At 41.6% G+C, this 12,235-nt stretch overlaps 2 protein-coding genes across 2 annotated transcripts in view; both read right to left on the bottom strand.

Annotated features, from left to right (window-relative positions):
• Positions 1 to 905, bottom strand: part of LOC144539385 (ATP-binding cassette sub-family C member 12-like) — a 28,295-nt gene extending 27,390 nt beyond the window's left edge. The window contains exon 1 of the mRNA XM_078283983.1: positions 756 to 905. Coding sequence (XP_078140109.1) covers positions 756 to 905 — 150 coding nt within the window. The remainder of the gene's footprint in view (positions 1 to 755) is intronic.
• An 8,698-nt stretch (positions 906 to 9,603) lies between these two features.
• Positions 9,604 to 12,235, bottom strand: part of cep89 (centrosomal protein 89) — a 101,335-nt gene continuing 98,703 nt past the window's right edge. Inside the window, exon 20 of the mRNA XM_078284295.1 lies at positions 9,604 to 10,697. Within this exon, the coding sequence (XP_078140421.1) occupies positions 10,349 to 10,697 (349 nt within the window). The 3' untranslated portion in view covers positions 9,604 to 10,348. The remainder of the gene's footprint in view (positions 10,698 to 12,235) is intronic.

Here is a 12,235-nt window from a genome sequence, read left to right as displayed (position 1 = left end):
TCTACACAAATAACCAAACTATTATGGTGTATCAACTGAAATAATTCTGTTTTTTCATAGACCACTTCATAGACAGAGCACAGTGAATTGAGTGAGAACGTGATTTTGAAGCGTTTGGAGAGTTTCACTACTCTGATGCTGCAGAGCTCGAATGAGATGACTATCATGGCCATAGTTGTCGGTTTCGTTCAGTCTCTCCAGTGTACAAGCCACGACTGGGGAGAACCGCACAGGCAAGCTTAATGCTGCAACAAGCGATTTTACGAACACTAGAGGGTGACAGAAACCGTAACACATTTGTAAATAAAGCACAGCAAAGCCACTGGACTACAGAGACCTCTAAGTGGAGAACCACGACTGATCAGAAAGTCAGTGAATTAATCCAGCACAACGATAAAACACAACCAGTTAAGATGAAATAAAAATGAATAAAATAAGTTAGGTTTAAGTAGTGACTTAAGCAGTGAGATATCTAAGCTATCCTATTTTTAAGAGTTAAAACAACACTTAAATCAGTTATGTTAGGCAACATTTATTATGTAATTATATATATTATACATGTATAGTTAGCCTAAATAAAAACAGGTTCAGAAGCTGAGATAATGCACGAGCAAGATGACAAGCTTTTATCTAGTATACGTTAATGAATAGCGCTAGTTGTTGACACAATGCAAGCGACAAATCATGTTACTGCTTAGAGGTATTTAATCTGTGGAAAATCTTGTTTTCATAATCTCACATCACACTGAGCTCACCTCCCTCAGTTCCCGTTGTAGTTTGTTGATCAGGGTGGAGGGGTGGTGGTGGGAGCTGGTCTTCTTCTTTTTTAAATCAATCTGTACATCAGAGACTGTGAGCCATGGAGTGTGGCAGACCAATTTGGTCCCCGTCCGTAGCGCCGCCATCAGGCCACCCTGATTTATTTCTCAGACAGTTGCCTTACTCTCCACCAAATTTTACACACATGATATTTCAACTGCCTACATCATCTTTGTGTCAAAGAAGTTTGGTAGATGCTGCTGTTTGCCCGTGACACGTGTCACAAAATAAGTTGACGGTGAAGATAAGATAACTCCTTAACACCTAAATATTTGAGCAACCAAACTTCATATAAATGTTTGTCATGGCCTAAAAGTGTGACAAATCACTTTTGATTGTGCTCTTACCTTAAGGCCAAAAATTGCCAATTTTTCAAGTGGCAACATGTCAGGCACTATTTCACCTGCAGTTGCAGGACTTACCAAAATGTTCTATTTTTGAGATGTAGAACTTCACCAAAATGATGAATCAAGCTTATATTCTCACTATCAAATCATCTGCCCCATGGGCTTGGACCCCACTAATGGCAGCTTGCAGCTATATTTTCATTTATTCTGGTATTGGACATCTAATATAAAAAATAAGCTATGGAAATATATCTCCAGATTCATAAATGACAATGACATTTGTAGTGATTTCTCTCTTTTGTTCTAAAATGCTAACAGTAGATGTAAAAAACAACAACAATATTTTCTAATATATTGCTCTTGTTATTATACTGGCTAAATTTTGTACCTAAATTTAAAGTAATTATATAATCAAGATTCCTCCATGTTCTTCTAAGTAGTCACTAAAGTCCTCATTAAACAAAAGACAGTATTTTCACCTCTAGGTCAGAGGTTGAATTCAGTGACATTACAGCAATTTTGCTGAAACAAACATTGTGTCAAACATTGACAGAGTAATATCCCCCAGAGAGAGACTGGGTGACAGTTAAGAGTTCATATGCTTTACACCAGGGATGAGCAACTGTGTGCCAAGTAGGGCCAAGAGTTCCAAACAATGACTATAGCAGGTGGTTTCAATGATTAACACACCTTCAGCTGGAGAGGAGGAACTGATCAGCGAAATCACCTGCTGTATTCTTTGGTTGGAATGAAAGCCTGCAGACTGTCGGCCCTACTTGGCACACAGTGGCCCATGCCTGCTTTACAACAGTAAGAACACTCCTTCAACTCATACCACTGGTTATAGGAGTTGTAATTGGTGTGGTGGTGAGTCCATTAAACTAAAATAGGATGGTCTATGCTCATCCAGTTCACTTATCTTCATTGGGTGAATCTGTGTGGTGGGAATATGCGTGGTTTCCTGTAAAAGGGAACACGGAGATAAATGGAAGTATACCGAGATTAATGCTGGACAACCCAGGTAAAAGCTAACAAGAGAAAAGAGAATTTCCGAAAGGATAATAAACTAACTAACTCCTTAACAAGTGACCATGTCATTACCGGTTCCAGCCACATGATGGCAGTATATGACTTTCAATTGCATGCAGGGTACAACTAGCAGAGACCAGAGAAAGAAAATGACATCTTAAGTTGGATTTTGCCCTTGTTCTACTCAGCAATCAGAAGTAAATATGATTAAAACTAAAATATTATAAATATTATAAATATTAAAATATTAACATTAACTAGGTTAGGTACATTTTTGGAAGAAAATGGGAGTGTACTTGCTGAAAAAGCAATGGTCTATTTTTTGTGTGTGCGTGCGTGTGCGTGGGTGTATGTGTGTGTCCCTCCCTTTCTCTCTTTCTTCTTCTACCTTCATTCCCTTTAAAGCTCTCCCTTCTAAGTTCTTCCCCCTTTCCCATATTGCCCCTCTTTCTCTCTCTCACTCTCTCTCTCCCTCCTTTACCCTCCCACTGTCTTTTACCCCCCCCCCCTCCATTGAAGTCAATTCAATTCAATTGACTGACCTTTATTGGCATGAGACAAAATTCAGTATATAATACCATAGCTTTGATAGTAATCAATAATGATAACATTAATAAAGATGATAAAAAAGTCTGATAAAATCACAAGAAACAATTAGAATAATTTAATTTTAATTTTTTTATTTAATTTCTTCAAAATTACAGCAAAAATTATTAATTAATTTGATCTACTATGCAAGCAAAAACAATCGCCATTTGGTGTAATTTGACAATATTTGATACCGCGGAAGTTATCGCGATATTCGATTTTATCAAATATCGACCCACCTAGAGCACAATCAATCGTGTGTGTCATGGCGGCTGGAGCATGGCAGCAGGTGAAGGCTTGTGCGCAGCATTCTAAGATCTGAACACACACCCGTCGTAACTGCCGCCGTAAATGTAGTCATGTGCAAAATGATATTGTGGAGAATAGTTTGGACAATGTGTCTGGTTTCGGCGATTAGAGTTGCCTACAAACGAGCGCTCCGAAGTGGGAGAGTTTATCAACAACAATGGCTCGCCTACGACCCGACCCCGAAACACCTGTTGGGCATGGAGCCAACTCACATGGAATTTTCTGAGTTGGTGCGACCCCTGACTGAGCAGCAGTGGTCGGCCTTTCAAATTCAAGAGAGAGCCTTCAGGGGCAGTTTGGCTACCGGAGGATACCATGAGAAACACCACTACGGTTCATCGGCAGATCCCGGGAGCTGGATCCGACTCCTAACTCTCCTGAACGGCATATTTTTCAAGAATGGAGTGTTTACAACCGAGAGCCACCGTGGAAAACCGTTCGGATTCGCCCTACTGAAATACGTAGCTCGGATTCTGAAAAAGCTCCCAGTGAAGCAACCGCTCCCGGAGGCATTAACACCGACGCTAGCTACTAGCTGGATTGAAGCGCAATTGCGTTTCCTCCGAGAGACAGTGCAGCCTTCACTAACATCTGAAAGACGCGGACAACGGAGGAAGGTGAGCAGAAATAAACTGTCTTATCTCTGGCAGTATAGACAATCTGAAGCTATTCGAATTATTTTGAACAACAGCGAATACCCCAACCCCCCTCCGTGCCCCAATAATTGCGAGCAGGTGCAATTATATTACCAGAGAAAGTGTCGGGGGCGAATGTCAATTGATGACCCACTTCCATCACCGCCCTGGCACGAAACGATACCGTACACAGAGCCGGCCTGTCCCCCGGACACCGCGCATTTTACGCAGGATGAGGTGGAGACTGTGTTGCGCAATCTACCCAGTAATAAATCAAGTGGCGTGGACGGTGTAACATACGAATCTCTCAAGGCCACGCAGTCATGTACATTAACTTCAATCTTTAATACCTGCTTGGAAAATAAAAGAGTGCCTGATTCGTGGAAGGGGGCTCTTGTTCATAGAATCCCCAAAAAAGACAATATCCCGGACAATCCATCAACCTGGAGAGACATATCCCTTTTATCCACCATCTATAAGGTGTTCATGAAATGTATTCTTGCCCGAATTCTCCCATGGCTTGTGGATGCAAACATCTTATCTCCCAAGCAAAAGGCTTACATCAATAGGCAAGGCATGAATGAACATGTGTTTTCTCTCAAAACAGGAATTGATGACTTTAAGCACGAGTCCTGTAGATTCTATACTGTTTTTCTGGACTTCCGTGATGCATTTGGAACTTTAGCACATAATGTCATGTTAAGAGCTCTGGAGGAAATACATCTACCTCAGGTTTTTTATTGACATTGTTAAAGATGTTTATTATGGTTCATTTATACAGGTTATTTGTGGTAAACAACTCACAGATCCAATCCCTCTCCAAGTAGGCATTAAGACTGGCTGTCCATGGAGTGCAGTTAACTTTGTGCTAGCAATCAATCAATGGTTAAAGTGGCTATGTAAGTGTGCTCCCCTCAGTGTTATTTCTCCTAACCCCGTTCAAGGGTATGCCGATGATGTTCTGATATCCTCTCGTCAAGAGGCTGTTATTAACAACATGCTCTCCAGAACTGACTCCTTTTTGGAGTGGTCAGGATTAGAGGTTAAAGATTCCAAATGTGCAGTCTTCTATGAAAGGCGGAGTGGGGGAAACCGCTGGTACCATTCTAAGTCAGATTCACTACCTATATTCACAATTAGTAATAAGCCACTAAGAGTTCACTCACGGCATGAGACATATACATATCTTGGTCATAAATTCAATGTAGCAGGTGAATGGAAAGAACAAGTCGATGAAATCATATCTGAGTATTCCACCAGACTTGATCTAATAAATGCATCGCCTCTGCCACTTATCATGAAATTGGAAGCGATCAGACAAGTAGCACTGGCCAAAGTACAACATCTGTTTTCCAATGTACATATTCCACGAAAGTCACTACGTGACTTGAATGATAAAACTGTACGTATGGTAAGACAGTGGGCTGGCTTAAATACGCATACTACACGTGATGTCATATTTCACAGTAAACGGGAGGGTGGACTGGGGGTCCCTAACTTTGAATGGACATATATTGCTACGAGGCTCTGCCATCTATTAAATATGCTTAACAGTGATGATCAATGTGTCAGAGAGCTTGCTAGAGCTTCTCTGTTCCTGGACTTACAGAGGCGCAAGGTCCCCCTGGCACGTGAGTCGGATCCTAGTTTCCTGGGCTTCAAGAGGAAACCCAGTGGAAAGCTGGACAGTCGCTCCCCTGGTTTCGGTGTGTGGTCGGACTGGCCTGACTTGAACGACCTCTGTGGCTGGGCAAAAGTTACTCTGGAGTGGGTAGGGTCTAACTCCGAGGCAGTAAATGTCTCGGAGGAGGTTATATCTGACCCCAGTATCTCTGTGAGAGCAACTGTGAATGTCGGTGGAACAGAACATCAACTTCCACTAACAAATGCCCGAGGTCACCTCCTGTGGGCGCAACAACAGAGACAACGGCAACACTGGACTGAGTTGAAACTTCAAGGGAAGCTAGCATGTCTCCCTGCTGCAGATCACTCTGTCTCCCACTCAGTGTTCAAAAGTGTAGCTATAGATGAGAGCATTGTCATCTTCACTATAAAAGCAAGATTACAGGTTTTACCAACTAAGCTTAATCTTTCCATCTGGCTTCCAGACAGTCATGCTCCTCACTGTAAACACCATGGTCATGATCAGATAGCTGAAACCATGTCCCACATCTTAAATGGTTGCCATGCATACAGGGGGCTTTACATATGTAGGCATGACAGAATAGTGGATCTGATATCAAAAGATATCACATCTATTTTCAGGTCTTCTATAATGCTTTATAAGCATTCTGCTGTGAAGCCGAGCATGTTCAGTCTGTGTAGTGAGGATTCAGAAGTGTTCTCTAATATTACAGCTAGCACTCCCGATGTTGTTGTTGTCAATGAAAATCTTAGAGAGGTGTTCGTTCTAGAGGTCGGCTGTACTTTTGACTACAGCCTAGAGGAAGCCTTTCTAACTAAGATGCTGAAATATCAACAGCTGGAGCAGACCATTTCACAGCTGGGCTACAAGTGTAAACTTTTAGTTTTCATATTTGGCAGCCTGGGTCATGTGCACAAGCTAGTTGTGAGGGGCCTTCAAATGGCTGGTCTCCCTAAGAGAAGGGCCAAGCAGTTAGCGAGGTATTGTTCAGTATCTGCTGTCATTGGTAGCCGCTCAATATGGAGAAGACGTTGCTTTTTATACCCTTGAAATGGACTCTGTGTATTATTCCTCGACCTGCCACTGTTTTCATCCTGTATGTAGCAACAATGTGGCTGCCAATTAGGCACTTATGTAACTGACTGACTCCTAATATCTGATTGCATTAATAGTGTTTATGTCCTTTGTATGCTTGTAATTTTTGTGGACATAAATAAATATTTTAAATGTGTCCCTCCCTTTCTCTCTTTCTTCTTCTACCTTCATTCCCTTTAAAGCTCTCCCTTCTAAGTTCTTCCCCCTTTCCCATATTGCCCCTCTTTCTCTCTCTCACTCTCTCTCTCCCTCCTTTACCCTCCCACTGTCTTTTACCCCCCCCCCCCCCCTCCATTGAAGTCAATTCAATTCAATTGACTGACCTTTATTGGCATGAGACAAAATTCAGTATATAATACCATAGCTTTGATAGTAATCAATAATGATAACATTAATAAAGATGATAAAAAAGTCTGATAAAATCACAAGAAACAATTAGAATAATTTAATTTTAATTTTTTTATTTAATTTCTTCAAAATTACAGCAAAAATTATTAATTAATTTGATCTACTATGCAAGCAAAAACAATCGCCATTTGGTGTAATTTGACAATATTTGATACCGCGGAAGTTATCGCGATATTCGATTTTATCAAATATCGACCCACCTAGAGCACAATCAATCATCATGATGGCAAAAACTAGGAAAATAATACCCAGGTTGAAAACAACCGGAATTATCCTTTAACCCTGTCCAGGACTAGGAACTTGCCCATGTCCCACACCTATTGATGATTGAGTTGCCCTTGCCTGCAGTGTCTGTAGACAGGTCTTCTCTATTCCCAAAGCAGAGCCAATCAGTCTGACCCAGATTTGTTTCCCTTTTAAACCAGACAGACAGACTAGACTGTAGCAGCTCAGTGTGGGTGATACAGTGTAAATGATAGAAGTCAAACAGCAGCAGGGCTAATCATTTACATTCTCCTATCATTCCTTGCTACTGTCAGTACACGGTCATGTCCATCTGTGGTGCACAGCATAATTAAACTCAAGCACCAATAGTTTTTATAAAAAATTATAATGAGAGCAAAATCTAACATCAATAGTTCAAGTAAAAGCAAACTTAAGAAAAGTACATTTTCAAATTTAAATATTTTTTTAAAGGAAGACAAGAAGTTGGCAGGTCACACCAAGATGCTGCGGTCCTGGCATAGTATTGTTTTTTAAGATTATCTTTGTGGCATCTCTGCTTTATTGGACAGCACAGAGAGACAGAGGGGGAAGACCCCTGATCCCAGGAAGTTGTGGTTACATAGTCCGCGCCTTAGACCACCGGGCCACCAGGTTGGCTGCTGTAGCTTGATGTCCATGCAGTTGTACAGGATCACACTGTATGACCCTGGTCTGTCTGTGTTCATCAGCTGTGCTTTGTTGTTCATCTCTACAGACAGCGCCCTGCCTTGTGGTCTCATTGTGAGCCAACAGGGCTGTGATGATATCACTGAGGTCTCTACACTCTCTCTGAATCACAGAAAAACCTCTGTCATGACATGTTTACGGCATGTTCTTGGTATTGGTCTAGATGTAAGCACTCAGTTTCAGTCTCAGTGGTATGTCTGCACAATACAAATGATTTCACGAGAGTACCTCACAAACATACAGTAAAACCCATTGGCTTAGTTGTAGTAATTAGAATAATACGGCTGTCAGCAGGACTCTCAGGGAAAGCTGTGATCAGCAGCGACATGTACTGTTGACTCCTAATGCTTTTTGATGCTTTGGGTATGAGAGGAGCACATTATAAATAATGAAAAAGAATAATGTATATACAAATATACATGTGAATAAAATGTGACTGCTTTATCAATAATAATAATAATAATAATAATAATAATAATAACAATAATACAGTGTGAAGCTATGTCACCAGCAATACACTGGAGATTATGGGTAAAAGAACATGGCCAATATTGCCATCTGCCGGACCCAGGGGGTAAAGGTATCATTCTAATTATTTGGTTATATATATATATACACTAATCATAGTTGGAACACCAGTTTTCCATGTATTTCCAATTATTGCTGACATGACAGCAACATTTGATTCACAAATTATTTGATAATAATATGATCAGTAGTTATGATTAATTGTCATGCTAATCAAAAAACCGAGCCATAATCTAAAAGTTGCACATGAATTCAAAGTCACAAAACAGTGTGATCAGATTAAGAACTGGGCATGCAGATTTTGCTTAAAAAACAAGTGACAGCTCTTTTTTGTTTCATGGAAAACTGGTGTTCCAATTATTTTGGCCAGTGTGCGTATATACATACATACATATAGTGTATATACATATATCCATATATATATATGTATATACATATATACATATATATATATATGTACACACACTGTGTAAATAGTACTGTTGGTACTGGTGAGCCTACTGGTGAAACCATTATATATACAATGAGCATTATATATACATATATATGCACACGTTACATATATTATTTGTGTTTTGTGTACGTGTATATATCAGTCCCTCCAGGATTTCCTATCACAATAATTAATGCAAATTCAACCAATCCACGCAAAATTTGCGAGAGCTTGCAATTTTGTCCAATCACTGTCATGGTCAAGTCAAACTACACATCACCAAACTTACTTCCTTGTTTCTGGGCCTGGGTCTTTCTGGGGAGTATGCAGACATGCCCAACATGAACATTTCCCATTTACCAATGAAAATTTTGACTAAATGTTTTTGCCCCCTGTGCAACATTGTGGTGGAAAAAAAAAAAAGTTGTCAATTGACAGCCACTTCTCTACCGCAAAGCACACCGGAGAACCGCTGAAACGCCTGGACAACAGAGGAGGCAAATCACCGTGACAGGCTGCTGCATCAAAGTCCATAGCGTGTGAAATGTGCGTGTAAATTCATCAGGTTCTTGGTAGTGTCATGAAAATCAGAGAGATACAGGCAAGTGTGTGTGTGTGTGTGTCTGCGTGTGTGACAGACCGTGAGTGAGTGAGAGAGAGAAAGGGAAGATGGGAAGAGAGAGAGATGCAAACAAGTGTGTGTGTGTATGTAAGTGAGAGAGGAGAGGTAGAGAAAATCCTATTTCTTTAAAAAAAAAAAATCACAATTTTTTTTTTTTGCAATTTTAACCCATTCCTGCAATTTTGACACATGACACATCGCAGATTGCATTGCAATTTTTGAGAAAAGCTGCCACAAAATCAAGCATTTTAGGCTGCAATAATCAGAAAAAACCTCCTGGTGGGTCTGATCTATATCTGCATATTTATGCATATATAATGATGTTAGTGTCAGCAGTACCATTGGCATGGTTTTGATGTGTTCATTTCCTCTATAGCACTTTGTAGAGTTCTAAAGTTCTCATCTTTTTTTAACATTTTAACATATTCAGTTATTACACTGCTCACATGTTGGCATGGCACCGCAAAACCCTGAGAAAACCTTAAATCTTTGGAAAACATAAAACTTAATGAACTAGGTCTTCATGACAAACTGATGTCAGGCATATTTAATCATGTCGTCTGAATCTAGTGTTGGGCTTATGGGTTATGTGTTTTTATTGTTTTAATGTGATTTAAAAAATGTTTATTGTGTGTTATTATGTGTTCTTGCTGCAAAGCCTGCCTGCAAACCAAATTTCCCTTATAGGACAATAAAGTATGAATTTAATTCAAATGTGGTACATTCCACCTGAGAGATATGCATTGATGATTACAATGTGGTTAAATACTGTTGCTAATTAGATACAGAGACTGATACACAAAGTTTACAATGGTTTGATTGTGTGAAGTAAAATCATGCTAGCAGAATCCTGTTGATCTACAGTACTGTGACTAGCCTATCCTGCCAGTATGAGCAGCAGGCAGCGCTACCAGTTATTGGTTTAGGGCCCCAAGAGTCTTAGCAATAGAAATCCAGCCCATGTTTCTGCCTCTCCTCCAAGGAGTTGTTCTGATGATCTGAGTCGGATTCAAATATGGAGCCTCTCTGGAGGCCGGGGGGAGCGCTTGGGAGGCTCCTGCTCTGACAGGAGGTGAAGAGGGGCGGTCCGGAGCTATGTGGTCGAAGCTGGGGGGAGGTAGTGATCTCTTCAACTGCAGTGTGAGAGGGCCAACTAGGGGAGGCTCCGCAGAGAATGGCCCGGCCATGGAGCTCCCCGCTGGGGCTGGAGTCCAACAGAGTCTCCCTCATCTGCTGGTTCTCCCTGGTTGCCGCCTGCCACACCACCTCCAGCTCCTCCTCTACCTCCCTAGAAGAGCAACGAGAGGAGACAAGAGGAGAGGGGGAAGGTTAGCTTGGAGAGGAGGGGGGTGGAGGATGAGAATAAAAAAAAGAATGACTGCCAGAGAGATTGTGAGAGCAAGTGAGGTAGACAGAGAGATGCAAAGAGAGAAAGAGATGCAGAATGAAAGCACAAAAAACTGATGGGAGGATTGAATTTTAAAATCACCCTTTATTTATTCACAATTGCAGATTTCAATGATGCATACACACAGAATACAAATATCAGATCATACTACTTTCTCATATGACAAAATGGAGAGAGAGAGAGAGAGAGAGAGAGAGAGAGAGAGAGAGAGAAGCCAAGAATCATACATTCATCCATTCAACAAGTTGCACTGTACACAGCACTCCCCCAATGCCCCATGCTACCAAAAAGCATTCCAACCATCCACCAGTCGATAATATGCATGTTCCACTCTAGGCGAGCTGCCAACAGCCCAGTGATGACTGACAAAGGACCTACAGACTCTGGGTCTTATCCTTCCTCGCTTGGCCACTGCTGACAGGATTCACCAGAACATGCACGGCTTTCCTCTGGTTGTACCTTGGAATGAAAATAAACAAAAAGAGAGCACACCTCGACTCCCTCATCTCTGCCACAGAGTGCAAGTGTGTCACCTTTACACAGGTATAATACATTGCCTTCTTTTGTGTTGTTTTGAACTCCCCCAACTCTTGGGTGGTAAAAAGAAACAGTAACTGCTTCTCCCCCTCATGCCATTTCCCCACAGCAGGAGTGACTTTAAGAGTTGGGAAACTACTCACATTCATCATCCCACTGGTCATAAAGAGTATGGTTTTCTGCAAACGCTCTCAGTGGCCCTGGCAGGGAGACACAGACCTCCTCCACAATGTAGTTCAGCAGTCTGGTGGCAGGACAAATTTCATGGCCATGTGCGTCCCTCTACGTGGCCTTGATGCGCTGTAAATCTGTGCAAACCCTGAGGCCACTGTGGCCCGAGTGCTCCAATATAGTCTGACTGCAGCCACGTTCCGCTCCACCAACATGTAATGTTAGTGTGGCAGTGCATCTGGGGTAGTCCTCCGTGCCCTCCTGCTCAACAGCCCAACATGTATTCAGACAAATGGTTCCACTTTATGTCCTTTTGGAAGCTATGTGTGACAGTACCATTGATCCTTTGGGATTAATCACTGAATTATGCCCACAAGGTACAAGGAGAAAGGCAAGTGGCACAAGTAGAGGTGCAGCAGGCACAAGGAGAGCGACAAGAGGCACAGAAAGGAACCCAGGCTGAGATGCCATAATTCAATCAGTTCATCAGCACTGCCACTAACAGTAAACGGCACATCAAAACCCCAGAAAACAGCAGTTCATATGGTGGACTCCTGGGGCTATGACTGGCTTTCTTCTCCAGCAGCTGGCTCGGAGGTCCAGACCAAGGAGTAGAGGAAAAGTGTCCATCTTTGACACATAGACTGGGTGTATGTGAAGCATGGGTCCAATTTTGAGCTCAACAAGCATCATCCGGACAAGGTGAGCTT

Source organism: Centroberyx gerrardi, chromosome 1 (assembly GCF_048128805.1).
Source record: "Centroberyx gerrardi isolate f3 chromosome 1, fCenGer3.hap1.cur.20231027, whole genome shotgun sequence".
Taxonomy (NCBI): Eukaryota; Metazoa; Chordata; class Actinopteri; order Beryciformes; family Berycidae; genus Centroberyx; species Centroberyx gerrardi.
Note: the sequence above shows the minus strand (reverse complement) of the source record. Positions and strands in the feature narration are given on the sequence as shown.